Source organism: Oncorhynchus clarkii, chromosome 2 (assembly GCF_045791955.1).
Source record: "Oncorhynchus clarkii lewisi isolate Uvic-CL-2024 chromosome 2, UVic_Ocla_1.0, whole genome shotgun sequence".
Taxonomy (NCBI): domain Eukaryota; kingdom Metazoa; phylum Chordata; class Actinopteri; order Salmoniformes; family Salmonidae; genus Oncorhynchus; species Oncorhynchus clarkii.
Window position 1 is genome coordinate 30,972,604 of NC_092148.1, and position 27,488 is coordinate 31,000,091.

A 27,488-nucleotide genomic window follows, 5' to 3' on the forward strand; every position below is an offset into this window, starting at 1 on the left:
CACGGCGGAGTTCTTGTACAGACAGGAACTGAAAAACATAAGCTATCCAATCAGTGTAATAATAATTGTCGTTGGAGTCTTTGGCCACAGCTTGCGGCCTATCCCAGAGAGACCAGCTCAGCCGCCACTATAAATAAGATACAAAAATAAGGCCCATCCATAACTCTAAATTATCTCACCAGAATCCATGTTACAGGACCGATCAGGAGCTTGTGTGCATTAGCAAATGCAAAGAAGTGTAAAGAAATTAATCCCCCGCTAGGATGTGTGTTTAAAGGGCTGAGGTGAGGCAGCGGAGTAGGGGCACATAACTGCGGTGCAGGGGGACCAGCAGGGGCCTTCCTGTTGGAGCAAATCTACCTTGGCCCATGGTCCAAAACTCCCTCAGAGAGAGAAAAGACACTGTTTCAATTGAGTATTACACACACACCTCTCTCTGCAGGGAGTCGATACACATTCTGTAACGGCATGAGAGACTGAAGAGTAATAACTACAGGAAGATAACCATTCCTTTCCATTTTGTGAACTGAATACATAGGGTTTCATTGACGATTTAGGATTCAACACTTGGGGTTATCATCATTACTACACAATATCTGGTGTTCTTGGTTATAGATAGATCAAATATAGTTATATTCTTTGAGAAAGTACTCCACCTACTGGCAATGACAGGAAGTATTGTCAACATTCAACGTTTCACATTAAATAAAATGGTAGGAATAGCGTACTTTTCCATATCAAAGTTTATTGCTGACATGCATGTAGAGATTAGATGAAGTACAAAAATATGTCTTTTATACAAACTTTTTTTTTTTCCATCTCTGTACAATTAGCCAGGTTTTTGTATTAGGTGCTCATATCCAACAAAGCAGCTTACAACAAATCCTGCTGGTTTTCAACCATTTTTTACCACCACATCATACACCATCTATTTTCCAGTTGTAATATTCAGCAAATCAAATACATCGTTAAACTGACAGATATTTCCAATATTTTTGAATTATAGTAAAAATGAAAACTTAAGTTGAATGTTCATTAAATGAAAAATCTGTTGTATTATGAAAAACATTAGGTTTTTCCTGTAAGACTCAAATTCCCAATTCTTCCTGGTTGGTTGATTTCAGGCAATTATAATTGTGGGACCACCTTGCAAGTAAAAAATAAAAATCATGCAAAATCACATTTTACAAAGAGCTCAAGATCATGCTTCGTATGGTGCTTTCAGTCCACAGAACATCTATGAAGGGGACAACTTTCATAGACAACTGGGACAAGTCCAACAGCCAAATGTGAACACTATCTTGATAATGCTTCAGATAATACATTACTATCAAGGGTCTTACCTAATAAACCTGCATATTTATATCCAATAGTGGGTTATGGTCACCCTCAAGTAAGACGGGATCACAAATTTGCCTTCAACTTCAGCAAGGGCTGTGGAGTTCACAAAATACCCTTTTCTCATGAACTACTGACACACTATCAACTACAATACTGCTTTTATACCCAGAAATTCACATTGAGGTGGGAAAAAAGCTAACATCTCAAAATCTCATTACATGTATTTATTTATTTTTCTCAAAAGGTGGTGGCTAGCATTGCATCTAATGCATGTCTATATATCATTTGTGTTAAAGCAGGGCTGTTCAAGAGTGTGCAATGTTACAAAACGTTCAGATGAAGATATGATTTCCTGTCATGTTGAATTTGGAATCATGTCAGTTCTATTCAACACATTCCTATCTGCAACATATCACCTTACTGAATGTACCCCTGACCAGAGCTGGTATCGTTCCACTAGATGGAAGCTCTACTGGTGTTGTCGCTGTAATGATGGTATTATATTTACATACTGACCAAAAGTCTGGTATGGGGCGATAAACAGTTGGCCTGGTCCCAGATCTGTTTGTGCTGGTCATTGTCAAGGAAACAGGAGTTGGCAAGTCTGCACAAACAGAACTGGGATCCGGGTAATAAACAGATCACTACCATAAATCATCATAATGCACGATTATTTGTGTAAAAAATAGAACTATGCAGAGTCAGTCTCATTATTAGTGTAGCTTAAATCGACCACGAGTGTGTGGCAATGGTAAAAGAAAATATAAAAAGAGATCTTTAATGAACATGGCTGATGGAGAGAAAAAACTGCAATGGCGGCTCAAGTTTGAATGTTTGGAGAAACAAATGAAACCAGAACACTTCTTGCTTAAAGCTAAAAATGGAAAATAGATTTGATGCCTGAAAATGGACAGTGAATAAATAACAAAATAAACATACATGAAATTGAGGAAAAAGACAATTTACAATGAAATAGGACAAAACTGACTCAAGTTTCTACTCAATGATCAGTGATCAATTTGGATATAAATAGGGTGAAGGTCTAAGCAATGCGAATACCCATAAAGATGGGCAAGCTTATGTGAACAGATGACTAATATTGTTCACGAGTTAGTAGCTTAGCAACATTGGCAGCTATTTTTTGACAACCTTTGCTAACAAATGACAACATTGCCATCTGTCTAAAGTAAATTTGCCGACATAATGGCAAACATTTTTCGTACTAAATATCTTCCTACTTTAGCAATGTCATCGTATTTCAAGGACACTAGTGTACTTTAGACGAAACAGCCGTTAGCGTCTGTGCAGAATGATTGGCTTGATCACGACGTTTGGCACCACTACGGCACCGCCAGCAGAGGGAGGCTTGAGAATGTGCACAACGCGACAGACAACCTCACTGTTGAGTTTTTCTATGAAATATTACACTATTCAATTATCACTATCAACACCATAGTAAGTCTTTCATGCTCAGCTACTACAATATAACTTACAACAGCTAAAAGGGAGAGCTACTATGATCATCACGGTTTCGTTTGATTTTAAACCTGGCTACGCACTAGAGCATTCACGACTAAGACCGGGGCAAAATGAGGGATGCCCATCTTTCATAGCGGACATGCAGTCCAGCCAGTCTTAGAAAAGCCTGTATGTTCTCAGTGTGTGCGAGCAACTGAGGCAGGCAAGATAAACAGATTTGGAAGGATGGTTAGTTTAAGGATCTGCACTGACTCACCGGGCTTCAATAACGTGGCTCTAGTCGGCACCTACCACTGAAAAGGCCCTGGCTTAGTCTAATACACCCCTGGCCCGAATCACACTTATCTACACAATGACAATCACTGGCATTACCATTCATTCAAATTCATGCCCAATACCTGTCTCACAATGATGATGTCACAGGATAAACCGGGAAGTTGAATACCTGGAAGTTGTTCAGTGGTGAACGAGGGGGAGGTATCATTTCCTTGGCTAACAATCAGTTAAGACGTGCCATGATTTCACCACCCCCCAAAAATTAGTGTCCACGTCGTGATTATTAACCAAAGATGCCAATTAGAAGAGCATTAACGGAAGAGGATCAAAATTAAACATCTAATAAACGTCGCCCCATCCAGCTCTTCCAGGTACTTGACACCTAAATGCAAAAAAATGGGGGTGAGAGCAAAAGCAAGAAAACAATATAATCTGCTAGACTTAAAGACAGAAGTAGTCGATTTGGCCACCCTTTGATAGTTAGCATTTTCAATGTAGAATAGATAGAAGGGTAAAATGCTACTTATTAGTCATTAGGAAAAAAGCTTATTCATATCCCACATTCCAAACCATTATGCACCAAAACATAGTAATGCTTTCTGTCTACGGTGACACTACCCCGACAATTCCTTGTTTTCCGAGAATGGTGGACATGGTTTAAAATGCACACAAAAAAATAAAAGTAAAGATTGAGAGAGGTAGATTTGAAGTCTTCAGCTTAGAGACGGGACTAGTCCAGATAATTTTGGTTATGAGGAAACTAAAGAGAGTGAATTACATCCATGATCAAGTGATCTTAGTTTGGAGAGTTGAGGAGAGGGAGGTTAGAGGAAGGTTGCTACATGGTCCTTTTGGCCCTGTATTGCTCAGGGTTTTCAAGAATAAATGGGGGTAGGTAGGAGGGCGATGGCCAGGTCTCAGCAGAGAGAAACAAATGGTGGGGGGGGGGGGGTTCCATGTCCAAACACACACATGCGTGTCTAGTATCCCCCTGGCCTGTACGAGTCCATATGTGCCCATAGCTGGCTGGCTGGCTGAGTCCATATGTGCCCATAGCTGGCTGGCTGGCTGAGTCCATATGTGCCCATAGCTGGCTGGCTGGCTGAGTCCATATGTGCCCATAGCTGGCTGGCTGGCTGGCTGGCTGAGTCCATATGTGCCCATAGCTGGCTGGCTGAGTCCATATGTGCCCATAGCTGGCTGGCTGAGTCCATATGTGCCCATAGCTGGCTGGCTGAGTCCATATGTGCCCATAGCTAGCTGGCTGGCTGAGGGTTCAGTGGGAGCCTTTGGTTGAGATCTTCAGATTCTCCAGCCATGTCATTCCTGTGCACACCACCGACACCCAGACTTGAAGTGTGAACACTATGAGAGGTTGTCAGGTGAGTGATCAGTTCTGCCCCTCAGTTCTGCTGCCCCCCCCCCTCCCGTCTGTTCCCACTCCACCTACCTAACTCTCCACAGATAGGGATCCCTCTACCCAAGGGAGGGTCGGGCTAAGCTCCCATAGATACAAGTTTCAGGGTACCTTCCCGACCCAACCCTTGTCCCCCAGAGGGCAAGGTGATGGGTGAAGGGGCTACTTCCGGAGGAAGCGCTGGGCCAGGATGGCTGCGTCCAGAGGGCTGACGGGTGTGGCATCGTGGCCCAGGCGCCGCACGGGCGGGATGGCGCTGAACTGGCGCTTGGCGAGGAAACTGGCCTTGGCCTCGTGAATAGTGTTCTTCTCCTCGGCCAGCAGCAGCTGCTGGCGCATGTAGTTCTCAAACTCGTACTGTGACGACTCCTCCGTCATTTTCACCTGGGATAGAGAGACAAATGCTTATTAGTTAGTTACACACTGGGTCGTGTTCATCAGGGCAGTGGTTTTCAAAAGTCTTCAGTGACCCCCAGACATTTTACAATTTTGTTATTGATTAGTTTAATCAGGTGTACTAGATCTGGTATAGCTCCAACACATGGAATGGCTGGGTGTCCCTGAGGAGAGGTTTGAAAACCCCTGCATTAGAGGACATGAAAAATGTCTTAAGACATTCCAACAGGTTGGACCAGGTCTACCAAGTCCAGGTAGTCCCTTCCCAGTTTGTTAGTCGTCTTCTGTTTAGTGCCCACTGAACACGACCCTGCTGTTACACAGAGATACTGTTACACAATAAACACAAGTTAGAGAGCCTGGTTAATGATCAAGAGATCAGCATCCTTGTCAAAACAGAGCTGATTAACTTACGCCACCATCCTCATCGACGGGGCTGTAGTGGAGCAGGTTGAGAGCTTCCAGTTCCTTGGTGTCCATGTCACCAACAAACTAACATGGCCCTCTATACCAGGCGGTGTCAGAGGAAGGCCCTAAATTGTCAAAGACTCCAGCCACCCTAGTCATAGACTGTTCTCTCTGCTACCGCAAGGCAAGCGGTACCGGAGCACTAAGTCTAGGTCCAAGAGGCTTCTAAACATCATCTACCCCCAAGCCATAAGACTTCTTTATTAGAACATCTAATCAAATGGTTACCCAGACTATTACACTGCTGCTACTCTGTTACTATCTATGCATAGTCACTTTAACTCTACCTATGTCCCCGCACATGGACTGTATATAGCCTCGCTATTGTTATTTTACAACTGCCCTTTTAATTATTTGTTACTTTTATTTATTATTCTATTTTTAAAAGTCTGCATTGTTGGTTAGGGCTTGTAAGCATTTCAATGTAAGGTCTACACCTGCTGCATTTGGCACGTGTGACAAATACAATTTGATTGTGATTTGAAAATACAGCTTTATGACTGAGAATGTTTGTCAAGCCACACCTGTATACACTTTTGTATTTCTTACAACACCTTTAGATTTAAAAAGACTGGATTCAAATGTGATGAAAGTGCTTGCCTCATGGTGGCACTGTGAGAACAAACACCAAGGCACCAGTCAGTAAGGGAGGAGCATTTGGCTCTGTTCCCCAGAAGGCTTTGGGTGAGCTGAAGTTCTGAGGATTAGCCATGCACTAATGCTAAAGGCTGAAGGAGGGTCAGGGGGTTGTTGACCACAGGGATCTCACCTCCTGGAGATGCTCTGGGTGGCTGACCTGGTCATCGATGTCCGGTACAACCTGAAGAGGACCGGTCAAAGAGGATACCGACTGCCTACAAAGCACACACACAAAAGACAGTTTATCGACACTGGTGATTCTATTGTGCAGCGTTTAAATTAACCTATTATGCTATGTTGCACCAAGTTAAACATCTTGATGGCATTATAGATGATATTCTCACACCAGATGAGAGTATATTGTTAAGCACTTTTTCAACCACAAACCACTACTGCCAATATTTACAGTTCTCTCCCTGTCCACCAGGAGGCCGTGACTCACCATGAGGCAATAATGCCGCTGAGGGACTCCAGGACCTCGGCAGCGGTCAGCCTCTGCTGGGGGTCTAGCACCAGCAGCTTCCGTATAAGACCCACAGTGTTCTCCGACACACGCCCGTCCCTGAGGGGAGAGGGAGGAAAAGGAAGAAAGAGAGAGGGAGAAAGGGGGAAGGGTTATATTTATGCCCTTCAGTACCAGAAGGAGAAACTGTTGAATAATACATAGGAGGAACCAACAAAAGCATGGTCCTCTGTAGCTCAGTTGGTATAGCGTAGCGTTTGCAACGCCAGGATAGTGGGTTCGAATTCCCAGGACCAACTGTACGTAAAATGTCACTTTGGATAAAAGCATCTGCTAAATGGCATATATTACTATTAGTTCAGAACTTTTACGCAAGTCTGCCAAAGTCCTTGAGTAGACCAACTGTCATAAGCATCATTGTAGCGTCTTCCAATTCACACCAACGCAGTATAAAAAGGGCCTTGAGCAACGCATGTGTGGCGCTGAATGGAATGGAAGGTGTCGTATGACATGTAGCACGCAACACTGTATGCATGGAACAATAATGCTTGTGTGGTTTTGTATGGGATGTGGTACTTCATTGGGTGGGGGGGGGGGGGTTGTATGTTGACCTACTCTGGGATGGAGTACTCTGCAGCCTTGATCTTGCGGAATAGCTCCTGAGGTATGCTGTCGTAGAAGGGGAACTGGCCGTAGAGCATGGTGAACAGCACCACGCCAAGGGCCCACATGTCACTGGGCTTTCCGTGGTATGGCCGGCCTGCAAAGGAAGACGTTGGATTAATTTAAAATGTTTCACGAGCTCGGTCTCTTTTCAATTGGCGACAGCCTACATGAGATTACTGTTCTGAACAAAAACAAAAATTGCGCAAGTTTTTGTCAAACGGCAGCCAAGCATCGACAACATTGACACGAGAATAAGACCCTTGATATTTATTGGAAAGGAGCATCAAGCACATTATGCACTTTCACCATCCTGTGAAGTTAATCATTTATTTCATCTGTAGCCTAATAAACTGCATGCTTTTGCATGCAGTCATTGTGGGAAGTCAGTGGGACCAAACAACGTCGTCGCCTGAGTCCAAGTTATCAATATGTTATTATATTAATGAGCATAAAAGCATTTCAACCAGCATTTCTCACATAATTAATTTTCCTGACAATTTTTTAAAAATTTTATTTTTTGTTTTGTCGACAATTCGAAAGTTTACCGTTTCCATCAGGCCGGTTGTCAGACACAAAGTGTCACATGTTCTCACATAAAAAGTTTGGATGGAAACCTGGTTAATGTTTGACGTTTTGCAACTGAGAAAATGACGCTTCCTTAAAAAAACATGTTTTGCATATAGGCTTACATATCATGTAACAGTATGGTGCATGTACATACATGCACCAGTACAATCACACTCAAATCTTAATTCAACCACAAACATCGTTTGTTGTTACTCCTCAACCCACTGTCCTCCTCTAAAACCATACGTAATACCCAGAATATCTCATTATCAACCACATAACGAATGATTAACCAATGGAACACAAACAGAAGACAATGTGACTACCACTCTCCAACTGCAGGTCTAGGCTTATCTTTCCCCAAAAAATTCCCAACCACATCTGGCAATACCGTACCGCCATTATTCTTAAACCTATGAAACAGTAAAAGCATGATGAGTCAGAAGCCAGTGATGGTAAGGGAGGAGCAATGAGCATGGTGCTCTGCTTTAAGAGCAGAGGCAAGTGTTGTTATAAAGAGGTGGCAGCAGTTGCTTCCCTCCCTCCGCCCATGGGGCAATAAAGGTAATGCAGTTGACACACACACACACAGGGGGGAGGGATTTGGAGTAGTTTCCCTCTCGGTGAGTCATCAGTGTGACTCACTAGAGGTCAGTTTCATTGTTCTGTTTTCAACTTGTCAATGTTCCGCTCATATATGCCGAGGTTGTGTGTTTTAATGGAGAGAGGGGAAGCAAACACCAGACAAATCTGCTCTTTTCACACATTTCCCGCCAATTGTGTCTAGACCGAAGGGCTGAGAATAACTTTGCAAATGGTTAGAACCTCAGTGTATGCATGACGTTCCTGCACAAACTACCGAGTGATGGAATATTGTTTGCCGTCTCTGCAGCAAGCGATTAAACTAAATAGCAAAATGTAGCACAGTAACATGTTTGCAATAAAAACCAAACAAATCAACACGTACCATAATACATGGCTTATCACGAGAGAACATCATGCAACAGATGATCAAGTCAATAAATGAAAAAAAAAAAAGCCTGGAGATACTTTCAGCCACTGTCAGCCTGCACTAAATGTTCCAAATTTGCAAAATAGGCGGTGTTGCCTAATAACCGGAAAAACCAACAGCGGACTGCCAAACATTACGCAAGCCTCCTGACTGACTCGCAGATTCCCAGCTCGACCCAGATTAAACTAGACTGACCCTTATTTTCAACCGAACAGTAAAATATAGAACAGGAGCTTATCAGTCAAACCACATTACAAAAATAACATGTGAATTACCCTTGGAAATCAATAGGCCTACATGATTTGCATCCTCTTGTTACATAAAGTAAGCACGGAGATATGGAAGTTTCAATTGAACTGTTATGCGGTTGTGTTTGGCATCAGTCAGTAGCATTCGTGACAGACTTAGAGAACTTCCTTCTCCTTTCCCCTTCACATGCCATCTGTGTGTGTGTGTGTGTGTGTGTGTCCTCTCACCACTCAGTACGTCAGGGCTGATGTAGGCTGGACTTCCTCGCTGGTCCTTCAGCAGGTCGTCCTCACTCACCAGGTGCTTGCCCAGGCAGAAGTTGGTGATGGTAATCCGGTGAGTCCTAGGGTACACAGAGAGACACCAACACACAGCAGGGTCATATTCAGTAGATGAATGAAACTGAGCGAAAGACCAAAATGCAGCACAGTATGCCCTAATGCAGGTATTCCCAAACAGGAGTACAAGTACCCGCAATGCCGTCAAGGGCACGCCAAATAAAAATATGATTCACATTTTATATTTTTTTATAAACAAAAATAAAACTCTTCACATTTTCAAACAGTCCATTTAAACATTCAAACAGCCTGAGTAGCCTCGTTTCACTGTCCAAAATAAAACCATCTAGTGTTCAGCGAAATAACAATGTCAAATACATGTAGTCTAGTCAAATAATTAACATCCTATCACATTAAACAGTCACTCTCTCGCGGGAATTCCACTAACAGTCCGTATGTAGCCAAACGTAGCTGCTGTTCATTCTGTTTGCGCAAAAAATTATAATGGTAAAAAATTTTTAAAATAAATAAAAAATAAAAAAACATTTAAGGCCCGCGTCCACCAGCTCTAATGGTAGTACTGCTACTACAAGCAGTATTACACCTGTTGACAACAAGTTGTTCTGCTTCCATGAGCACCTCCAATGCTAGCATCAGTAATTCTACATTTGTTGTTAGCCCAGCTAGCATGGACACCGACAGTTGCGAATCTGATGTAGCCGAGCTGCATCAATTCCTCCACCGAACAGACAGGGACGTTGGACCATCGAAGAGGTGCAAATATGAGAACTACATTGATTTGGGGTTCACTTATATTGGGAGTAGTGCCCTTCCTCAGCCACAGTGTGACTGTACAGTATACGCAAAAGTACTCTCAAAACATGAAACATTCACTCGTGCGCAGACATTTGAAAAATAAGCCCTGGGAGTTTGGATTGGATTCTCAGCCCTCACTAGCATGAAAACTAAATACAGGCACAGACTGTGGAAAATGATTTAAGACAGACTCTCTCCAAAAACCCAATATTGCAGTTATGTGCATCCTTTCAAGCACACCCTTCTCATTAACCTGTGGCGAGTCATTCACAATTTGGCTTACAATGACAGCAAAAAACAACATTTGAGAGTGCGTTAACCCTGGTGCTAGAGGGGGTAGACAGCTGGAGGTTCAATGTTTGAAGGGGTAGAGGACTATAACAAGTTTGGGAACCACTGCCCTTATATGACCCAGGAAACCACTTCACTTCCTGATTGTTAAAGTTTGCCTCATCATCACAAAAAAAAAAAAAGTGTTAGGTAGGCCTGGGAGACAAAGGGTGCTTCATGAAATAATTCAACAGATGCTGGCTGACGTGGGAGGCATAGTTCACTCACTGCTTAATTTGACCATCACAGTTATCTGACCATAGCATTATGGACTCTTTTGCATCATCTTAAAAGAAACCTAAGGAAGTTTAAAAGAAACGAGACAATACGATCACCACCAGCAGTTGAAGGGACAACTCCAAACCAGGAGGACAGTGATAACTCCAGACAGACAGTCTGGCGCTCAAGCACCGTTGCTAGGGTAAACTCCAGACAGTCTGGCGCTCAAGCACTGTTGCTAGGGACGTCATATTGGTTTCTGTGGAAACATCATAGGCCTATCAGATGTTTGCATGAGTCATCGTAGATAAACTGTTTGTGTGTGTGTGTGTGTGTGTGTGGGGGGGGGGGGCATGCAGGGTTTAAATGGTAGGCCTTCATACAGTATCTGTCCTTTCCAGAACATGGAGAGAAAGAGGAAATTTAAAAAAAGGCTACACTGACAAACATGTGAGTCAACCTGTGGTTTGGGATAATTATCTCGATGACTAATCCTGCATGCCATAGGGTTGACGAATGTGTATGCAAAGCACATAAGGAAAAGTGCACACACAGGCTTAAGTCCACCCACGCAAGCACGCACAGGCTACACAATCACAACTGCAATTTAGCACCATGGTCTACTCAAGATCATGGTCTCACCCACATCCCGTTTCTCCAAGGACCGAGGTCAATGCAGCTTCCCCTATTCTCTCTCACTTGCACACTGTATGCAGTTCACATTCTGCTCACACAGACAGAAGGCCACATTTGGGCTAAAGTTAATTGCTGTGAAGAAAATGCCACATTGTAAAAACATTTTTGAAGAGGAAACCTTTGTCTACAGTCTACCATTTGAGGCTGTTCAAAATGATGTGAAAATGAGCCGTCTATAATGAATTCACAATGACAGGAGGTGACGCTTGAAGGGCTCTCGATAAAAAGCTACTTTATGAAGGGGGCCTTTCTTTTGCCTGCATGCATCACACAACTGCGGTTGCTATTCTTACTCTGTATCCTCTCCATGAATGAGATAGCGTGTTCGCCTCGTGAGAGGGACCCTTAGGACTGGAGGGACCAAAAGAACCACACCGTCTCCACTTTCTGGTCATGTGATCCCAGGAGACAGGAAACCAGAAACCTCCACATCCCCAGTGACCCCCCCCCCCCATCCTGCCCAAAATAACTTGACTGATGGGAAAGGGGTTGAATATGGCATCCATTGGCTCCACACGAAGCTCAACAAATTGCACAAAAAAATAAAATAAATAAATAAATTCAGAAAGTGTCCCTCAATTGAAGCCATATTTGAGATTTAATTTTCAGAAAAACAGAACAGTTGTGAGGTCAAGGACTTCTCTCAAACATTTTGGGGATTTACCTGTGCATGACTTTTGTCCCATCAAACACAATTTACATTATAAAAAAGTCAGGTTTTATAATGTTTAAACACAGATGGACTTCGAAAATCTACTAAAAGATGTTCCTATTTTGGTAACGTTGCTTTTTTACTTATTTGTGAACCCGGCACCATCAACCAAACCCTTTTAAAAATTTGATTTGCAAAGTTTATTTCCAGCATAAGCAAATTCCTGACAATGAAACTGCACACTGAGCTTTGCAGGACGGGGAGAAGTTGGTGGAGGGAAGAAGATTGTACAGGTGTAAACTGATCTTCAGCACAGTCAGTGGGAATATATGCAGAGATGTTGATGTCACTGTCAAGTGTCAGCTGACTGACTGCATACTGACAAACAAGCACTATTCGCAACTCAGTCTAAAGACTGTGCAGAGACGGGAGAGAGAGAGAGATGACCTGACAAGTGCAGCCTCTAAATTCTAGTTTGCAATCAACCAAACATCTTACAAGCCTAAAGTACACCCGCAATGTAACAGTTCATTTAAAAATTACTAGCCTACAAAACACCAGCTATTTAAAACAACTTGCTGGCAAGATGCAATAACAGCCTCATTCCATCCATCCATTTCAAGCAGATAAATTACCTGAACTGCATTTCCTGATGGAAACAGGAAATGCAGGTACATTAAATGTTGGCATGCAATTTGTTTGTTCGACAAGGTTGGTTCTTTTTTGTGTCTAAAATTAATTATGGGAGAAATGGCAGCTTTTACGCACAAATATTTATATGATAGCAATCATATCGATGTAAACTTGGATTCACACGATGATAGGCTATGTTGTGTCGTCCTACCACTAGGACTGGGGAAAGCATGGAGTTTATTAGGCAACAGCTGAAATAAGTTATGAACTTCACAGGGTGGTAAAAGTGCACAGTGATCCAAGATCAAATAGGGGGTGCTTACATTTGTCCTGTTTCACACATGTACAAGTGTCTGGTGTAAAATGGTTTGTCGCATATCCCAAATCTGGGTGAGGCCTTCCTCCATACATCTCTATCCATCCAGCCCCCATACTGTATGCATGCACACTCAGCGAGGACACGTGAAACACGTAGAGCAAAGGCGAAAGACAAAAAAGGAAGACAATGACAAGGAATGGAAGAAAGGAATCGTGAAAAACAGAAAAGGGAGTAACGAGCAGAGTGTGTGAGAAAAAAAACGCTTCTGACAGACAGAGGGAGGGAAAGTAAATAGAGGGCTGGGTGTGTGTGTGAGAGAGAGAGAGAGTGAGTGAGTGAGTGAGAGACGTGTGTGTCCATGGTGAGTCAGCCCTGAGCTATGGAGGGCCTTTGGCAGGCCTCTCCTTTTGTCTCCAGCTGGGACAGTGTTCCACTCGTCTGCTCTGTTCAGCAGCCCCACCGGCCAGAACAAAACACTTTGTTTCATCACCACTACAGCTGCCGAATTGGTGCTCACTAGGGATGCACGATTAATATAAAATTGCGATATTGACATCCAAGTCGCAAGAGGCTGCGATATCGTTCTAGATTCACTATAGATGGGTTAGCTGACAACGTCACGAAAACGATGTGCACGCCTCCATAGTGCAGAAGTCAGCGTGTTGTTGAAATTCTGGATGGCCAGATTGCTAGAAAGAATAAGAAACGGCCATGTGGGGAATCGTAAGTGGCTTGTTTCATCTTGTTTTGGAGGTGTTTTGACTGATTTCATGTTAATGCTAATATGGTAAAAAAATAAAAAATAATCACTAGCTAGCTAACCAATAACTAACAATGTATTTGAGAGACAATTGCTCATGGTGCAAATGTTAATAAACAGATTAAATATAGCTTACATGTTGTCATTCCTAAGCCAACCCCTTCTATTCCCCCCTCCTTAGTTGCGCACGCCTTTATTTTGTTGCTAAACAACCAACCAATCTATGCATGCATTGACTGAACAGAAAGCTCTCAACAGATTTGTCCAAACATGAACGATGTAGCTATTCACTTATATAAAAATCCACATTTTCTATTATTCATTTGTGTAACTTGCTCTCTGCAAAACACTAGTTTGTTGGTCTTACCAAGCTGCTGAATTTAGCCAACTCCAAATCTTGCTAGCAAACTTTTGCTCTAATACAGCTTGATACCAGTGGGAGTAGATCAGCATTGGTTATACAACAGCTTGTTCTTAAAATCAGAGAGGAGAAGATAAAGAATATTAAATTCTTTGTGAATGTACCTATTGAAATCTAATTTGGGTCCCATGGGAAACCCTGACCAACACTTTGGTTCCTACTGTCATACCAACTCCTCCCCTTTTCCCATGAGTTTCATACCAAACAAAACTGCATTCCAAGTGCCCACTGTATTCCAACCACATAAATAGTATGGTCATTCTAAATTGTGTGATGCCAACAGCAGAGCCAAGTGTTTTAATCTATACAGCTCAAATAAAATAGCAATATATGGTACAAAAATTGCACTTTGATTTTTTTGCAGCGCTCACCATTACGGGCACAGTCCGGCTCAGTTCCCAGTGTGTACAGCAGTGTTTCCCAGTCCTGGTCCTGAGGATCCAAAAGGTTGACCACTTTTGTTTTGGCTTAATTCAACAAATCATCAAGCCTTAAATTGACCCGGATTGGGATGCACTGCTGCACAGTATGTTCGTGTGTAATGGGGGGGGAAAGAGAAAGAGAAGGAATTGAGGTAGTAAACACTTCCTTGCAGTGGCTAATATGATTTTAGGTGATGTATGGGCACTAGTATTTAGATATGAATGTATATACATGAATGAAACCCATTCAGACCCATGAATATGCCACTCTCAATTGTTTAATAGTCTACACATAGACATACTATGAGCACATGGAGCCAAGAGGAGGAATTGAAAAAGCCTGCACTCTGTTGATCAGTTACAAAACAGTCACTAGCATACTCCTACATTTCATGGGCCCAAGATAACAGCCAAAAACACATTCACTGTAAAAAAAGAAAAAGAAAAAAAGAAACCTGTGTCTTTAAAAACATACAACAACAAAAATAAAGAAATCCAGCAGGGTTTTGAGAGGCTCTGGGTGCACAATAAGGCTGGGATTTGACAGGGACCTCACAATACGATATTTAGGTGCCGATACGATATGTATTGCGAGTCAATACAGCGATTTTATTGTGATTCAATGCTCCAAACATATCTGCTACAGAGGGACAAGCGAGAGGATGAGTAAACAAGTTCTGATCAGCCATGGAAATAAGTGCTGAAAACAAATAGTCTCCCTATTCACAAAAAGGAGAACTAGCTATGAAGGAAAAATGATTCAGTTTTGGTGCAGGTACAGCAAACTAGCAAGAAAACAATATTGCCACGGTCAAAATGATACAATTACCGTCAAATATTTTGATATGGAAAGGGGGTTCAACTGAAATGTGTCTTCGATATGCAACTATTGATTTGTTCCCAGATCACTAGTGCACAACCCCCCACCGTCCTCACTAGCATGCACTCCGTTCACACACACACTCCGCGCATATGTGCCCCGATCACACAAGGCATTCAAAAGTTAAAAAAAAAAAAAATCAATATTCTCTTCTACATGCATTTTTGTTGTTGCAGAAATGCCTTTTTGAAAATGTGAACTTTCTTAATAAGAAACTTGTACGTAACCTGTAAAATCACGAAGCGTTTTCGCCCTGGAGAAAATACAGAATATTGCCTAGCCATGATTGGTTGAGATAAAGGGTGCGGGTCATTCCCAAGAAAGAGCAATTCTGTCACTCGAGGCTTCCCTGTCACATGGCACGTCCTCTCTGCTACCGCAGATATTTGTAAACTCCTTTGGATTAACTCATTTTCATCAATGACATGCAAAGTGTAGCTACAGCTTTAAATAACAGAGTGGTCCTGAATACAGCTGCTGGTCTCGACACAGCTCTTTCTTCTGTGGCAAAAGTCTACTTTAAAACAGAGTGGAAAGGATATATATTTTTTTATGTCTGTCATGAATCATATTCTAACAGTTAAGAGCTTACAGTTAAAACCAAGAGTTAGTCTCAACTGTATAAAAAAAGTCATTTACATTGTTAGCTAGCTAGACAGTTGCATACAGGTAACGTAATAGGCGGCTAGCTAGCTGAGATGGCCAGTTGCATTCTGCAGTTAGTCGATTGCTGATGTGCAAAGCCATGACGATAATATGCGTGTCAGTTTATTATGTTTAACTAGCTAGCTACCGAAAATAGCCACTGTGGTGCGAATGCTAATCGACTAGCAAGCTAATCAAACCCCAAGTTAAGTGACAGGGACACATTAAATGGCTAAATAACTAGCTATCTACACATGTTCAACTAGCTTAATACTAGCCTTGTTTAGAATTCGAGTGAAATAGTTACTCGTCTCTAACGTGTAGGCTCAGCATTCCCGAACAGTCCCATTAAAAAGTCAGAATGATGAACAAACTTTATTTCAACTTACTTTACCGGTTGTCCACCGATGTTGTCCCTATGTCAGAGGTAATTTGATGCAAAATATCCACAGGGAAGTGTTATCAACCCAACCTTTAGTACGCTGTCTGTATTTCCAGTTGTTATTTTCAAAACCGATGCAATTCGCACATGAAATACAAACCCCAAACACATCCAGCTGATTGTGAGGGAACGTGTCAAGAGGACAACATTCCGGTTACATTTGGTTATTGTTTACATAGTGTATCGCGTCAAGAGATTGAAAATGCAAGTGACAGAAACTACCGGCACAGCAAAAAGTCAAACTCCTATCAACAGCATATACAACCGGTAAAAGTGTAAATATAATTTCATTCAACATTCTGGCTTGTAGAGAATTGCATTGTTTTTTAGGGCGACTTCAGTCAGACAAAAAAATCCATGGAGTAACCATGGTAAGTCTGTTTAGGCAAGATGAATACCAGCCTACTGATAATTGTCTTGTAATGTCTGGAATGCCATTGTTAGGCTGGAAGCCGGTTGTGCGTGTACAGGGCATTTTAGTAACAGGCTATAGGAGGTGAATTAATTCGTTGTTTTTTTTACCTATTGTTCTGGAATTTGTCTTTCAGCAGTGTAAGGAGACGAACAAGCAGCACTTCAGGTATTTTTTCTTTGTACTTGATCTTATTGCTTGGGGTTCAAAGAATGTTATTGCTGGTATGCAAGGTTTTAATGCCTCATCTATTTGTGTCTGCCTTTCTCCTTTACAGCTTAAAATTGTCTGGAGCCTGGTGTTGTGGCCACGGAGCTTTCACTCTGATGGAACTAGGTTTCTGCTGCTGCGCAACAATGATGTCCTTCCTCCCAGAGATGAGCAAGCATCCCCTGGACTGGACACAACCAGGCAAAACATATTTTTGAGAAGATCAGGACTTTTGCAATGAAAAGGCCATAGACAAATACACGTCCTGCTCCAAAGAGCAAGACAGAAATTTGTTCAGTTTGTTCATAACATAACTTGAAAAAAAGTCACTCAAACGATCTCATGAGAAAAGCCTAGATACTGTTTTACCTAAGCCCTTGTGTTAAGTTCTCTAATTTTAGGCCTCTACCTTTAGCACTTGGAAGTTAATAAAGTATTTTAATCTTGAAATATTTTCAGTCACGTGTTGACGTGAATTCTTGGTTGGGTCTTAAGGCTTAACGGGTGTAAAACAAAGCAGCACTGTAGTTCAATGTGAAAGTTTTTTTTAATTACAACAATAGGCAATTTAATACTGTTAATGGTTTGCCTAATTAGGAAACTTGGTGAGATAATGTACAGAGAATTCATTTGGCAATTCGGTGAAAGTATTCCTTTTCTAAATATATGTTTTCCAAGGATTAATGTGGAGCACGTGAAGAATCGCAGCTAAATGTTTGAATGCCCTTCTCCTAAAGGGGATACGTTTATTTCTCCAACTACAGTGTATGATGTACCATTTTGAATCCCAGAGTCTGTACTTTTATTCAATGTAAAACACAACCTCAGATTTTGGGACATAAGACCGAAAGGGGGGGGTTGGTAAGGGGGCTTTATGGATAAGGAGCTGGCTGCATTCTGCAGGGTCTATCAGATCCCGGCAGCACAACACTGTGACCTGATGTGCACTCGAGCCAGAGTTCCAACCTCCAACCATGTGCGGTTCCACCCCCCCTCTCTTCCAGAGAGAACAAAGTAAGAGGGCACGTTCTTCGCACCCTCTTTTTCCTCGCTAGGTTCCCATCACTGCCTTCCAAAACCCGACCACAGGGAATGAGTCACTGACTCGTACGTGAGAGGGGGGGGAGAAAATGTAGAGAGCAAGAGAAAGAAAGAGGGGTGAAGGGGGACTGGGCTGGGATATCTCACTCTTCCTTGAGGCTGAGAGGACTTGACCCTGCTTGGGTTGAAGGCCAGTTGCACACTGGATACACACTGGATGGGGCATCTCGCATGGCTGAACCAAATATGAAAGCGTGACTGAGTCCTTACCGTTTGTTCAGCACCATGTTTCCAAGCTTCAGGTCTCGGTGCACAATGTTTTTCTGCAGGGTGAAAGAGGTAGAGACAGATCAGATATGTCACTATCAGACTGCTGTTGAATGAAGCACTGGTACAAAAGCAACTCAAGTCAATGCTGTTACTGCTCTATAGGAGCGGTTTAGCTTGGATGATGACTCATCGGAGGGGCTACATAACAAAAATGTAACAACATTTTGACTTGTCTGAACATGCCCAAGACTTAAGTTGGAGACCGTAAAGAAAACACACTTACATAATACATCTTTCAAAAACAAATTGTCAAAGCTATGCGTCATCTTGGCTCTCGATGACTATTCAGTCAAGTCAGTGACCAATTACTTGATCATGAAGGTCAGCCTGTGAAGGCAATAGGCACTGACCTGATAATCTGATCTACAAATCATTAAACTTCCAAAACAACTGGCCATCAGATAATGAAAAGTCTGCGAAATCTGCAAAGTACATAGCAGACTGAACCCTAGTCAAGAAGCAGATGGAACGTTCAAAACAGCTACATTGTAGTCGGACTGAGTTGAATCACTGATCTACAAATCCCCTCACATTCCAAATAATTAGGCATACGCATTGTGATCATGATTAGCGATTCTGCGTCTCATCTTCCTCAAACTGATCCCCTCAAACGTGCTGTACGTGTTTTGTTGGTCGGTCTCACCTTGTGCAGGGCCTCCACCACGCGCACCACGTCGTAGAAGATGACGATGGCCTCGCGCTCGCTCAGCCGCTTCTCCTTGATGACGTAGTGCTGCAGGTTGATGAGGTCCGCAGTCTTGTCGCTGAAGTCGTGCGCACAGAGGCAGTCCAGCACCAGGCAGATCCGCTTCTTCAGTCGGCGCACCTTGCCATTGTTGGCCTCCGGGTCCTCCACAATCTCGTACGCCCGGTCCTAAAGTGGACAGGGAAGAGAGCGGGTTGGTTAGGGTGATTAGAGAGGAGACTGTATCCTTTATCTGTGCGTGTTACAATCTGTTGATATGGGTAGTGTTCAGTAAACACAAAACAAAAAGCCACGAAACAGAATAAAATGTTGTCCAATAAAACGTTGGTTTTCTATTGCAAAACATTTTGCTACGGTGTGCCATGAACAATACAACTCTGAGGCATCTCCTTAGAAGCATGTAAGAAATAATATGGATTCTGACAAAAGACATGACAATTGAACGGCATCCAAATCGTATGTGTCATAAGCCATCACCTCTTCCATTGCCGAGTGAAATTCCACTCTGGCTTCAATCAGCTATGAGAGAGAGAGAGAACAGTGGAGGAGGAGATGACATAGGCTCAGTAATGTGTGCAACCATCCCATCTCCAATGTGAATAGAACAGTCTGGGGGGGGGGGGGGGGGGGGTTTAGATGAAAAACAAAGGTCATTCTTCTCTATTCACCTCAGAGCGAACCACTGTCCCCGTCCCCAATGGTATTGGTTTGTCCAGATTTAGATGGCTGGGCCTCTAAAGGCTTTCTGAGACAAATCATTATTAACTGGTCCGCTTGGAGGCGGAATTATAATAAACCAATCAATACCGTTGTTGAAGCCTTGAATGAATCATGCCGCAGCCTCACGGCCCAATGTAGCTATTTTAGTAAGAGCGTGTTGAGGAATAGGGTTGTGAAAGAGAGGCGACAGATGGAACAATAACAAAGTTATAAAGATATGGGAAGGGCGGGAGGGCTGAGTCACTGTGAGAGTGGATGGCTGGGAAAGTGACTGCTAGAAAAAAAAAAGTGTTTCAATATCTCTACAGAAGTATCTCTAAGCTCCACTGGACTTGGATCGTGCAGTGCGGTTGGTAGGGAGGGGGTGCGAATAGAATGTTTTTCCCTGAAGGGGTGTCTTTGGGTCGTTGGTAGAAAACTATGCAAGTCTCTCATCAGAAAGAATAATGTACAATCACAGTAATTCAGTACAGGTCTGTGAAGTTCTCAACATTGAAAGACATTACAATTGGCTGCAGCGGCAAGCGATGTACCTGAAAGTCTGTGGTGCACCAAGTAAACTCTTGCTATTTACCTGGAACAGGCCATGGTGGTGCACCACTCCATCCTGGTTATGGAGCAGCGAGAGGAGGGAGTACTCGGTGTGCAGCAGCATCTTCCCCTGCCTCTCCTCCTGGGTCTCCCCGGTCGCGTCTCCCCGCTCCTCCAGCGTCAGGATCTACAACAGAAAGCAGCAGCAAGGTCGTGTTCATTAGGAACTAAAAGGAAGAAAACTGACTGAAACAGGGAGGGTCTACCTATATTTGTCCAATAAGAAACACTTGGTTTTTGGTTTCCCATTGCAAAACATCTTACTACTGTGTCCCCTAATGAATTTGACCCCGAGGTCACGAGCACAGACGCTCTGGGACTGGGGAGAAATCCCTGAACAATGAACCACATGAAGTCGTCACCCCACAACAATGCCTAAAGACGTACCATAACAGCTGACCCTAGCAGCTGATCTAGGCCTTGGGAAAGAACTTAGGAAGAGGGGGTTGAGAGCCAGAGGGGACAAAACAGGCCTGCATATTTGGCACATCAAATCAAATTTTATTTGTCACGTGCCGAATACAACAGGTGTTTCACCTTACAGTGAAACTCTTACATACAAGCCCTTAAACAACAATGCAGTTAAGAAAACTTTTTTTTAAATGATAATTAAGTATTTACTAAAATAAACAAATGTTTTTTCATGATGGTTTCATTTTATCCAGCGCAAAAACACGTCCCTACATACTACGGTCAACACACTCAGGAGGCAGGCCACTTTTTCGCTCCTCCTCCTAAAACACCTTGTGTGTAAAACAGATTATTGGATTGCCCCAATAAACAAATTGCCTCTACAGTTTGTCTTCCGCCCAAGCACGAGCAGGCTGCTGCACTCAAATAGGGCCGTAAAGAAATAACTCAACACTAACAAAGATGTCTGTTTAGGAAGGTCAAAGTTTCAAAAGGCTATTGGGACACTGTAGCTAACTAGCTATTGTTTGAAGACACTAATTAATCTCCATCAAACAGTGAAAATAAATCATTCAAAAGAAACAGTCTGAGTGTGTCCACTCACCTTTAGCTGGTAGAAGTCATCCGTCCCATCCTTCCTGGCCAGACACTGCACTATGCTTGGCACGGGCGAGTTCCCCAAACGAGGCCCTGTAAGGAAGAAGTGGCAACAGCTGCATGACCAAAAGGTAAGGAGTGTGTGTGTCCTAATGCAAACCATTAGGAGGCATGCAAACTTCAACCCCCTGCTAACATAACATTATTTTACACGTCATCTAGCAGACAGCAGGAGAACTTATGCTAACGTTTAACAAAGTTAAGTTTACATTTTCTGAAAAGATTGAAGAAACAGCAACTTTGCTTAATAGATTCTGAGCCATCTACCCAATGTTAAAAATTATTCACATTCTTGCCTCAAGCTAACTGAATCCCCCCCCCCCCCCCCACCTCTTTCCTAGTTTCCTGCGCACACAGTTGTAAGAGGCCAACCGTTCCCCTTTTCTGCCCCTGCGTAAACCCCATCTCTTACCCAGGACAAAGGGACCTGCCCTCTTGGCGTTGCTTCCAGCAATTCCAGGACAGAGGAGCTTGCTGGCCCTGCCCGAGGTCTCTCCGGCCCCCCTCTCCAATGAGCGCCGCTTAGACATGCTGGAGCTCTGCAGGAAGAACACAGAGACAAAAAGCTAATCAGATAACATCAGATCAAGGTAGGCACATTAAGTGGTGTTGGGACAGAAATGTGACCATAGGGAAGCAAAACTCTCAAACTGATACGGTCTTGATGTTCTTCCAGGCCACTAGAAAAAAATACATCTTGAGTTGCATAATTCCAACACTAAGATTCTGACCAAAATTCTGTCAATGTGTCATACAGTAGAAAATACGTTAGTTCTCAATCATCCCTGAAACTGCATGACTATACCTGGGTCTCTCCAGAAGTTCTCTATTGACTTGGCTAATGCAGCAGACGGTCTTGTGGTATGAGAGAGGAGGGTTTAATCCCGCCCAACCACGTTAGAAAACCGCTCCCACAAGTTTACTAACACAGTGTGAATGGCTAGCCATTATAGGTTCATTCAGATGTCGTCTCTGGTGAGAGAGATGACACCTCAGCTTTAAATCCTCACAATGTGGCAAGCAAACAAAACATCCATGTATTGACATTGAATGACAAATGCCTCGATGCAGAACGCAGTAGGATTACTGCAACATCAAATCCTGCAAGGGTGGAATTCTGGTGAAATGCTAAAGATGGCAAAACATGTAATAGGGCTAGGCTGAATGCTATTTTGTGCATACATGCTTTTTCATTTTATCCTTTGCAATTACTTTCTGAAAATCCTGCTGCAGCTCTTTCACACAGGCGGTGTGAAAGGAAGGCACGGAAAATTGTTAGACTCCAGCCACCCAAGCTATAGATTGTCCTCTCTGCTTCCACACAGCAAGTGGTACCGGTGCATCAAGTCTGACACCAACAGGATCCTGAACAGCTTCTATACCCAAGCCATAAGACTGCTAAATAGCTAACAGAATGGCTACGAGGACTGACCGTGTTAACCCTTGTATTTTTGCACTGTCTATACACACACCCACAGGACTCTCCAACATACATATTTACACTGACACCACACACATGCACTCAGCATTTATGCTGCTACTCTGTTACTGATATATCCTGATCCTGATTGGAACTGACTCTATATAGCTTCTCTCTAGGACATTTTTAGTACTACATTGATAACTGCATTGTTGGTTTGGAGCTTGCAAGAAAGGCATTTCACTATACTAGTGCACGTGACATTAAAACTTGAAACTTAATCTGCACTGGTTTGCGGTTCTCTAAATCTGTGGCCTAGGCTATGTGGTGAGTTATAATCATTGACAGTAAAAGGATACGACTTCCTCTCAGAAGACAGTTTCCCATAAAAGGTTGGGCTCATAGCTTTTTTCATGACAGAAAAATAAATACCAACCCTACCATTTCCGATAAGGAACTGAAGGCACATGCCAGGGGAACCTGTGTGTGACACATCGTGACATCTATTTACAGTAACATACCTACCTCTATAGGACCTACGGTACTCTATCTTTGAGAGGTATTTGTTTTTTTGCTGCCTGTCTAAAATGAGTTCCTAAGTGATAAAACACACACTGGTTCCCATAACAGGAAAGTAATGCTAAGAACCAACTGGGTGGGGGGGGGGGGGGGGGGTGAATCACTCAGTTCAGTCACCCCAGGGTTATCATGGAGTAGGTTTTGTAAAAAACGCTAAAATGTCAGAGGAATGACACCAATAAGAGTGCAAACTGACATGTTCTAGAGTGTAAAAAGGAGGCATCGTTTCAGAGTGAAAACAATGTGCGACTTCCTGTAGTGAAACTGCAGCACAAAGGTGATAGGTCAATGTGTCTAAAGACAGGATTGTGGTGACAGTAGATCTTTAGTGGACACATGCCAGTACAAGTTCAACCCAACTACAGATGTTCCAGAGCGAGTAGAATCGGGCTGATCAAAGTGGGAGCATAGAGGGCAATAACAATTCATTTGAATTACCTGCATGAGTAGACATTGGAAACTGACACACACCCAAAACTCAACTCAATGCATTACTGGCAAAACTAGTCAAAATGCTCACACATTAGCCAACACAGCGAAGCCACGGAAAACAAAACATCTTTCCATTTTGAAACTGTTCCACCATGGGCCACAGTTTGGCTCCGGTGAGGACAGGACAGTTTGCAGCAGTCAAAGTGGGCCTACACAAATTCTCACTTCTATGAGGATTTTTTCAGATACCAAAGAGCAGACTGTCGTAATCATGTCTTTCACCATCTCAACCAGTCATCAATCACCCAGGGAGGCTTATGAACAGTGCTTTTCATGACTCCCAGTCACATGTGCAACTGTAGGAGAGCAGCATATTCTATCAATCAACATACCATTTATTTACACGAGTCGGCTAAACTAAATGTTAGCCATTGCAATTTGCAAAGATGGAATGGTACACAGGGTATGCTGCTAAAATGACTGTCCAACAAGAACTATTATTAACTGAATCAGAGCCGACAGGTTGTGATGTGCATTTCCACAAGAGCACTGTACTGCCCTAAAACCATTTGACAAAACAATTACCTTACTGTAACGCATGCACCTTAGGCTTGCCTGAAATGGGCAGCTCACAACATGACTTCAGATTAGTTTGGCATTTGATGAATGTAAGCCAACTACCAATAGTTCAAGAACCAAAAGGTCAAACCACCCAAAGAAAGCACAATGATATTCAGCGCAATGGCATGCTAAGATGCAGTTTTATCTGATGCTGACTGTACTGAGAGAGAGTAGGAACATAGCCTACTGAATCATATCAGACACAAGGCACCAGAGAGAATCTCCCACGCTGAACATGCGCTCTTTAAATAGCTAGAGAGAGCACACACGGCCACCATAGATGACTGGAGATCCACTCACGTCCTATTATAGCAGCATGAATCAAGCATTTCACACCGTGCTCTGTTGCAAAATAAAATAATTAGCTAAAGCACTAGCTAAAGAAGCCATCTCTAAATAAATCTAATAGAACCAAATATCATTTTTACACGTTCATACCTGGAACCTAGGCTATATCCTGATAAATAATTGAAAAATAATAGTCCAAGCTATCACAATGTTGTCAGAGGAGATGATTCATACAAATCACGTGTGGTCGATGTTGAACAAAGGATTTCTTGACTTGAGGTTGCACAAGTCAATCACCCTCTAACTATATTGGACATCATGATAAATATACCTAGCTAGCTCGTAATGGGCATGTTGATGTACCTGGATGAAACCTCAACTGCCTTCTGGTTACCTGCGCTCTTATGGTTACCTATCATCTTGCAGCTTGCAGGCCATACAAGGTCACCAAAAAATAACTAGAGACATAGGAACGACGACAGCATGTTGCAAGGGGGTGTCAGTTGCAACATTGTATCAGGCGATCATTTGAAACAAATGAAAAGGAGCACGCATCGCAGGGATGCAATCCCCCAAGTGTAGTGTACACGACCCCCTTTTGACTCCTACAACGGACACGAGTGCCAACAATCACCATTTGTCCACAAGCCATTGAGTCATCCTGATCTTGTGTCATGACATGAGTAAAATCTAACTAGGTACCATTTATAGTACCGACAACCCACGAGCGTTTACAAACGAGCCCCACGCCCGAACGCAATGTTGTAGCAAAATAAGTTCTCAAAACGAATACAAATGAGTAAAACACAGCGCATATACAGTGCATGGGAACAGTGGTTATGTTAATTACAAAATAATGTACGATACTCGGCGTCAGCGAAACTATGTTAGGTAGCCTAACTAACGTTAGCTAAACCTGCTAAATTCCATTCGGCACGAGCAACCCAAAGCTAGCCCGAATGACAACAATGCACACCGTTCACACATCGGAACGACCCCAATGACAAATGTGCATATATGTGTGTTAATTTATATTTTCGGTTTTCAATTTACCCACTGTCTGCTAAAAAAAAATACACATTGTGCAGAACGGGGAGTCCATTTAAACAAAGTACATGCTAGCTACTACTAACGTTACTACCGCTAGAGCAAGCTCGTTCGCCACCTCGCTCACTCAGGTCTTTTTTTTCTTTAACAACTTACCTCGAGCTGAAAACGCCGAGGAAAGTCTGCGTTGTAATGCTACAGCATGGACATTTCTTTAAAAGTATTTGATCGGTGCATACGCAGTTTGTTGCCCCCAACCAAAGGAGACCGTATATGGAGGGTTGATATCGCGCAATGTTTGTTTTAGCCACTATTACCGAAATGACCACTCGGGAACAGCTTCCATTCGTCAGCTTTCTGATCGCATCTTTCCATAGCAGCGCCACCTGACAACGGAAATGACGCAAATTGCATGACTGACAGACTTGCCCGGCCAATAAAAATAAAACCATAATTTGATTTAGTAGTGTTGTCTAGCAGATGCAGCTGATTGATTGAGCGTCTGATGAAATGTGTTTAATAATATTACTAGGAATGACATGACGTTGAGCAGTGGTTCAGTGTTCAACTATGTGTCAAATTCAAATTCGATATAGTTTCAAAATGCACAAATGGTTTCACAACTTTGTTTTACACAAATGAAAAAGTAAATTGTGAGCTAGGAGGCAAATATTGTATCCATTCATAACTAATCAGTGGCAACAAAAAAGTCCAGCATTACACTCCATTCACATGCTGTGATATCTCGGTGCCTTAGTGGAATTCTTACCTTATATCCTTGATTGCTAACAATTCCTCCATTCATGAGAAAGGATCTAGCAAGGGAGAGGAATGTCCCTTGAGAATGGAATAGGCTACAATAACTTTATACTCATTTCATTATCCTCATCTCTACTCAGATGGATAGCAGGCTTTTGGTTTAACTCCCAAACATATCTACACCTTCATTGTAATCCATGCCTATCGTACGTATCGTACATATTGTACGAGATCGTTTGAGTATTACACAATTATACATACAGTACATGTATTTGATTGATTAGCAATCTTAGAAGCATAAATGATAGGTGTAGATCCACTCTGAAAAAAGAGTAGTTCCATGTGTCTGAAATGTGCTCCCTTTCCTCCCTGACCTGTTATGCTAACATTTCCTTTGGCCCCCAAAAAATGAATCCTTCTACAAGCAGATCCTACCATGCTGATCCAAATTTAGCATCCCTCTTTTGGAACAATAATCCCTCCCCCACCTACTAGTTTCAATCCAGTGGGTAGGTACAGGGGGATATAACGGGCACAAAGTGATTTGGGCTGCACTAGTCTTCCTGTGTTGACTCAGCACAGCGTATGCCCCTGGCCACATGAAACACTTGTCAGCCTGTGTGGTTAACAGTGTCCAGCCCACAGCTTTTGATGAGGAAACTGTGAATCATACCTTAGGTGAGCTTAGAGGTAGAGAGGGACATACCATGTCATTCTAGTGTTCTATTGAATTATGTGGGAAGTCACCCAGCCTTGTAAGAGTCTGCAATTTGCATCC

The 27,488-nt window shown here is 42.7% G+C and overlaps 1 protein-coding gene across 1 annotated transcript; it reads right to left on the bottom strand.

Annotated features, from left to right (window-relative positions):
• Positions 1–720: 720 nt before the first annotated feature.
• On the bottom strand, positions 721–26,345 carry LOC139366509 (serine/threonine-protein kinase 40-like). The gene is made up of 11 exons (XM_071104063.1): positions 26,108–26,345; positions 21,977–22,103; positions 21,512–21,597; positions 20,480–20,623; positions 19,123–19,353; positions 18,420–18,472; positions 9,201–9,316; positions 7,095–7,239; positions 6,459–6,578; positions 6,147–6,231; positions 721–4,897 (listed from the first exon to the last, which is right to left on the bottom strand). Exons 2-11 carry the CDS (start codon positions 22,092–22,094, stop codon positions 4,676–4,678), a joined length of 1,320 nt encoding a protein of 439 aa, XP_070960164.1. The 5' UTR covers positions 22,095–22,103; positions 26,108–26,345; the 3' UTR covers positions 721–4,675.
• Positions 26,346–27,488: the final 1,143 nt, after the last annotated feature.